Raw genomic sequence first — 7,460 nt, 5'->3', positions numbered from 1 at the left:
CTTTCTTCTCGGGCTCAGATCGAGCCATATTGTGTACTCCATAATGAACAGGAATTAAGTAAAAGTGCACGGTCTACGATAATAATTGTCCAACAAGTCTATGGAAAGTGAGAGTGCTCACCTCGTCACAATGGAGTCACCATACGGGTCTTTAGCCTTGAACATCTGTCGTACGCCCTCGTAGCCTGTGGCCAGCTTCTCTCTCACTTCTTCCACAAGCTGTAAGGTGAAAAAACCCCAAAAGAAACGCAGTGAAGAAAACGCCAAGGCTATTGTAAATGCATTACAATTCCTATCATTTAGGAGGCTGGCTACAGCGACCTGGGGTGTCAGGGCCAGCCCAGGTTGAGATAGATACAACATCCCAACGACCAGACGGAGATACTCGATTTAAAAAAACCCAAAACCCAGCAACAAAGCAAACAAACAATCTCCCAAATTTGGGAACTGAACCCATGTTTTCTTCATGTAGTAGCAGCAAAGAGCCTGAATTACATAGAGAGACAGAGAATAAAATGGCTTGGCCACCTGTTACGTATGTCACCTGGCCAGCCAGCCTCGAGAGCCTACAACACCAAGCACTCAGGCTATAAAGGAAGAGGAAGGCCACGCAAAAGGTGGATCGAGGGTGTCAAAGAAACCCTGAGAAAACATATAATATTACAACTGAAAGAGTTGCAGAGCTGGCCTACCACAGAAGACTGCATCTCCCCTCAACGTTTAACAGCAACAGAGGATGGAAAATTGAAATTAAAAGTAAGTAAGTAAGTAAAGAGCCGAGCAACATCACAGGCGCCTTGTTATGTCATTGTGCCAACACTTGAATTAAAAAACCCCCAACAACAACAAACTGGCACATGCATGTGTACATACATACACACACACACACACACACACACACACACACACACACACACACACACACACACACATACACATAGCCTTCGTGCATTTATCATATGAGAGAACACACATGCGTAGGTTCACAAAGTTCTTCAAACCTTCATAATTACACAGAGACACAGAGCCACACATACAAAGATACACGTGCAGAGACACGCATACGTGAACACACAACTCCTCACCAAAATGCACGCACGCACACACACACACACACACACACACACACACACACACACACACACACACACACACACACACAAACACAAATTATCCACATTAAAAGCACCTCATTAACCTCTTCTTCCTCTTCCGGCTTTATTGAACATATTTCTTTCTTACATTTTGCAACCTCAAGTACATTTTTTTTCTCAAATCAATAGCTATCCTCTTCAAAACTGCATTCTACTTATTAATGGTTTTAATTTTCCAACGAAAACCATTCGTTGAGCATAGTAGATCGTCTTCGTGGGGTTCTCGATCCTATTAGCCCAAGACACACAACGCTCAGAGACACCGAGAGGGATAACCAGTTTACGCTTCACTCGACGCAGCTTTTTCCAGTGATTCTAGTTTCTGAACCTTCATTCACTGCCCCAGACACACGATATTATCTCTGATTATCCCTCTAAACACTCACACACGCATATATGCACCCCCCCCCTTCCACCATGACCCCCCCCCCTCTCTCTCTCTCTCTCTCTCTCTCTCTCTCTCTCTCTCTCTCTCTCTCTCTCTCTCTTTCTTTCTTTCTTTCTTTCTCTCCCTCTTTCTCACACACAACACATATGTGTATACACACACACACACACACACACACACACACACACACACACACACACACACACACACACACACACACACACACACACACACACACACACACACACACAAACCCACAACACTTGAAATGTACTGTCATAATTTATTATTTGCTTTTGCACTGGGGATTGGGGAACATCAGAAGCAAGTTCCACATTCTGAACCAAAAGATGAGGAAAGATTATCTTTAGTGAAACTACGTGATCCATTTCATAAATAAGTTTCTCAATCTCATAAAACCGAAAGTATTCAAGGTAGCCATGCCAAGCTTGGTGCACTTCCACTCCAACTTTTTCGGGAAGCACCATTAAACAGAGACAGAGAAATAGAAATGCGAACTCAAAAAGCCAACGCTGTCACCTACCAGCTCGCACCCCTTCTATCTCATCCAAACATCTCCATGGACACAAAGAGACAGCTTATCACCTCAATATTCATACCAACATTATGTTATCAGTGCCAGACCTGGACCTTAAGCAAAACTCATGAAAGCAAAATCACCGCATGCGAAATGAAATGTCTCCGCAAAACCTTTAACATCACAAGACGAGACAGGCAGAGAAATGAAGAAGTAGGAGCAGCTATCGGCACTGTGTCCTGCCTGCGTTACATAGAAAGACAGAGGATAAAATGGTTTGGCCACCTGTTACGCATGTCACCTGACCAGCCAACCTTGAGAGCCTACAACACCAAGCACTCAAGCTATAAAGGAAGAGGAAGGCCACGCAAAAGGTGGATCGAGGGGGTCAAGGAAACTCTAAGAAAACATAACATCACAACTGAAAGAGCTGCGGAGCTGGCCTACCACAGAAAACTGCATCTCCCCTCGACGCTTAACGGCAAGAGAGGATGAAAAAGTAAAGTAAGTACCATTAAAATTAGTTTGGGTAACAAAGTTTCTTATCGAGTTCAATCTGGAGACGAAGTCGAGACTGTGTACAGCACTCGTGAGGATATACGATTGCTACTACATGTATATAAAACTGGCTTTTCACCAGAACCTTTGAAACAAACTGTTTACGTATGCCAGTCAATAGTTGTGCAAGTTCTTGAGATCTATGGCTGGTATAATCCTCTTTCAGAGTAGCTCCGTGACTTACTAATTACTAAGGAGTCACGACGTTCAGGTGACCCGGGAAAAACAGCGTGTTGCCAGATGGGCCATCTCTCTCCCTCAGGCTCAGCCTGAAACACCCCATCACATGACAAGTGGCAGTAAAATCTCGGCTTGTCACGTCGATGAACTCTGGTCAGCTTAGCTATTCGACCAGAAGACTCGCCAGAAAGATAGCCGTCCCTTACTTATGCCGACGGATTGATCCTCTAGAACTTCAGTGATAGTCCGAGCTCTTTGAAGTTTATTCGCGCGTGTGACACTCATCTGGGATGTCCTGGCCAGGGTCGTCTCACAGGAAGCTACCATGGCGACAGGAAGTGACGTTGTGAGGCGGAAAGATAAATGTCACGTGCTAAGAGGAATTAGTAATCAAAGCTGGAAGTGCCACGGCGAGGGGATGAGGCAGACACTGACTGAGACTGGGCTTGTGAAACTGGGGTGTACATGTATCCGATTAGTGAGATCTATACGATCGGAGAACGGTATGAGATGTGTGAATATCAAACGTACTGGCCCATACTTTTCAATCCTAAAAAATTCTGCTTTCTTTTACTTTTATTAGTTTACTTGGATATTTTGTAGCCTATGCCTCAGTTTGACTTTTAATCTAGGCCATTTGTTGTCTTATCTTTCATTATAATAGTAATTATTGCAACATGATATGACTTCAGATACCAGGGACAAAGAGCGTTCATTGTGGTTATATGACATTACAATTGTTTGTTATAAAGATTTGAGTCAGTGCAGTATCCCATACAATTGTCCAATCACTAAGACGTAGCACATTACGGTACATGCACTTATCTGTGGCTTTGTCTCAGGGACTTGTGGGCTTTGATGTATGATATCGAGTCCCTAGTGACCGGCCTTCGAAGGATCATGTCGTCCCCAAATGCCACCATACTATGCCTTTTACTTTTTGGCAAGACACACATTGAGCATACTTTTCATACATATGTATACATCTTCGTCTTCAAAAGCCAGATTCGAAACAGACATCGGCTACCATGTTTTGCCACTCAGTTCTCTACCCGGATACTAGAACCCCCCCCCCCCAAAAAAAAACAACAACAACAACAACAAAAAAAACAACAACAACAAAAAACACAACAAAAAACAAAAAAACAACAACAACAAACAAACAAAAAAACAACAACAAAACAAACAAAACAAGACACAAACAAACAAAAACAACCAACAACAGCAACCCAACAACAGAAGCCTGGCATTTTCATGTCAGCTAACCGTTCAAGTCCATTATGTTAATTATTCTTGGTCTACCCTTGCCTCTTTAGTGTTTTCCTACATACATGAATACAAGTATAGGCAAGGAAAATAATTACCTCATTGTCAGACCTCCAGGCCGTTGACTTAGGGACTCTGACTTTAGCCCGGGCCGGCTTCTGCAAGTGAGCTGAGGAGGAACAAAGTGGTTAGAGTTAAATTTAGCTAAACCAGAACTCTGCAGCGAAATGATGTTGAGAGAGAAATGCATCGACTCAATACGTCCTTTAGTGCCGAGGAGTTTTTAATAGTGAACATTTTATAGCACTTTCAACATTATTAGGACATAAAATTGCCGAATATAAGAGGGTTTATAAGAGAGTAACAAACAGAAAAAAGAAGGAGGAGCGATACAGAAGATAGATGTTTGACAGGAAAGAAGGAGTAAATCACACCAGAGCACACGCCAACCACCCATGTGCCGAGAAGGAACAGGACAAACAGACAGAAATACAGGGAAAAAGAAGTAAAGGACCTCCCATACAGGCGTCCTTAACTTAAAATCCACAAGACCACCAACACGATGATCGAGAAAGAAAGTGGACTCCACGTGCCAGAAACGAGTTGGTTGAAGCTTATGGTGGGTCTGCACTGCGGGTTTGAGGGAAGAGAAGCTGCACATTAAATCAAACAATATGTTGCCGTTATCTCGCCTCCTTCTTTTTTGTGTTTGTTATTCTCTTGTAACAACTTTAGTCTTCGGCATTTATATGCAATAATTGTGTGGCAAGTGCCGTAAAACGCTTACTACGCTTACTAAACAACAAAATAAGCTGGTCGGACAGCAATAAATGAGGGGTTATAAAAAAAAACAGGAGTTGCCACATACCATCCGCACCAACCATAAATGTTCTAGGAAGTATTGCAATTAAACTTTAAATTGTAATGTGTTGGGCCTCCATATACAGTTTTGATCATTTAAGAAACGGGGTGCTTCGATCTTGCCTGTCAGGTCTAACCCACGCTGAATCGGATAGACCTACATGTACAATATCCGGGCAGACTGAAGGAAATTCGCTACTTCATAATTACAACATTCTATCTGCTCAGTACCTAGTTTTGAGAAATGTGAGAATTAAAAAAATTGAGTTTCACAATTATTTCAAGCGGCTTCGAAAGCAATTCTTTGAATATCTTGATAACGACTCAAAATAATCCTACGATTTTGATAGAGCAGATGATATTTTGATTTCCAACCTCATGGTCTTAGTAACTCAAAACGGCCAAAAAATGTCAGATAAAACTTTGTAATTCTAAGGTAGCGAATCGTCGATAAAAAAACCCTCCCAAATGCAGGAGGTCGAAGTAATGTCTTTTGCGTGGTTGAGCAGTCTCTTAAAGATTACACTACAGGTGCTGACATTCAAAATTTCGAGTAAGGGCGTATTTATAATACTTTGAGAGCTGAAAAAAGAAGCTCTACAAAGCCTTCTCTCTATTCGGCTCCAGTGGGCGAGTGGTTCGCGAGTTCAGGTTCACAATATCAAGCATAAGCCAGAGATACAACGTTTTGCTGGGCGGCCACTAAGGTGTGTTCTATCGAAAGCACGATATCCCTTGCTCAAAAACAGGGCGCTGCACAATGGCGATCACAAGTAGCATAATAGTATTATATTATGATATGGATTAAGTTACTTTGGTGTATTATTGTATGTCCCATTTCTCTCTCCTATGTAAGCGTATGAACGCTATTGTAAACCAAATCTCCCCATGTGGATCAATTAAAGTAAAAGTAAAAGGGGAATCTATTTAGGTCTATGTGTATTTACATATGTATTTACTTATTTATATATATGGAGCAGAACGCAAGCTCTACGTCAACAGTATTCCCTAAGCGCTTTCAAGAAGTTAGTTTGCGACCAACGCCAGTTCAGCAATTAGTGTGTGATTAGTTCAGCGCCAAGATCTCCTAAGCCCCCCCCCCCCCTCCCAAAGAAAAAAAAACAAAAAACCCACCCCAAAACCAACAAAAAAAGATAAAAAAGAAAAAAAAAAACCCATGACGCAGGTTGTAGAGCCTGCGATTTAATATGTTTCATAAAACAAGCGTTGGCACTATGGGTAAAAGCCGACACCCAATGGGCAATAAACCACAAATTGGAGAGTAATTCGGGTGGAGAAGTTAATAGCATTAAACCCAATTATGACGCCGTCTTAAGCTAACGAGCAGGCACCTCGACGGCTCGGGTATAAAGGAAAAATTCAGAAGCGGATTAGTGGAACAAAACAACTGGGGTATAAGGCCTGTTGTTTGGATGAAAAGAAGGACATCGACACGATAACAATCATAGAGTGCATGGAAAAAAAGCAAGACATGCAGAAACGCCAACCAATTGAAAGTGTTTCGCTTCACACACACACACACACACACACACACACACACACACACACACACACACACACACACACACACACACACACACACACACACACATGCATACCATGTATGCATACATACATACACACACACACACACACACACACACACACACACACACACACAGAAGTAGGGGAGACAAGGACGATAGATGCCTGACAGGTAAGAAGGAGACCGGAGCAAGCAGAAGCACACAGTCAAAACGTGGCAGTAAAAGCATTTTATCTCTTTGTTTTTGCAGGTGTTTTATAGCGCTCGCAACTGCAGAAGGCCATATTATGAGCAGTCGAATTTTATCTCTTAGTCTTGAGTCTCTGTAAAAGTTTTACGGCACTTAACACAAATAGATTATAAAATATAATAAAACAAGAGCCAAAGATTAGAGGTGTTTCTAATAGAGAGTAACATGCAAAGAAAAGTAGGAAGATAGATATGACGATTGATGTTTGATAAGAAAAAAAGGAGCAAACCAAACCAGAGCACCCGCCAGCCACCCACACGATGAGTTTGTGGGCGAGAAAGTGACGAGACAGGGTCACAGTCAACGATTTTGGCATGAATGGAAGATAATAATACATAATATTTGTTTGTTTTAGTAGAGGTTTTACGGCGCTCGCAACTGCATAAGGTCATATGAGCGCCAAGAGATGGATGGATGTCAACAGAGAAGCCCTTACAGGGAATCAGACTTACTCTGTTCACCTCTCTTGCTTCAACTTCAATAGCACAGAGTCTGCTGTGACTATCAAGGCACCTCAGGAAATAACGGGTCACAAGAGTGTGACAAGCATACAGAAGAAGTAGAGGGGAAATGACGATAGTTAAGTAAGGATTAGGAAAGAAAAAGCAGCAGTTCCTTGTTGCAGTTCAGGCGCAGTTATGAGCATGACATCGATGAATCAGCCCATTTATGATTCTACTGTGCATAAGAACATGTTAATGTCCCCCCCCCCCCCACCT

The 7,460-nt window shown here is 42.3% G+C and overlaps 1 protein-coding gene across 1 annotated transcript in view; it reads right to left on the bottom strand.

Annotated features, from left to right (window-relative positions):
• LOC101857081 overlaps positions 1 to 7,460 on the bottom strand; it is a gene marked incomplete in the record, with an annotated part of 42,827 nt that overhangs the window by 25,265 nt on the left and 10,102 nt on the right. The window contains 2 exon segments of the mRNA XM_013086887.2: positions 122 to 219; positions 4,183 to 4,253. Coding sequence (XP_012942341.1) covers positions 122 to 219; positions 4,183 to 4,253 — 169 coding nt within the window.

Source organism: Aplysia californica, unplaced genomic scaffold, assembly GCF_000002075.1.
Source record: "Aplysia californica isolate F4 #8 unplaced genomic scaffold, AplCal3.0 scaffold00019, whole genome shotgun sequence".
Lineage (NCBI taxonomy): Eukaryota > Metazoa > Mollusca > Gastropoda > Aplysiida > Aplysiidae > Aplysia > Aplysia californica.
This window is presented reverse-complemented; position numbering and strand designations above follow the sequence as displayed.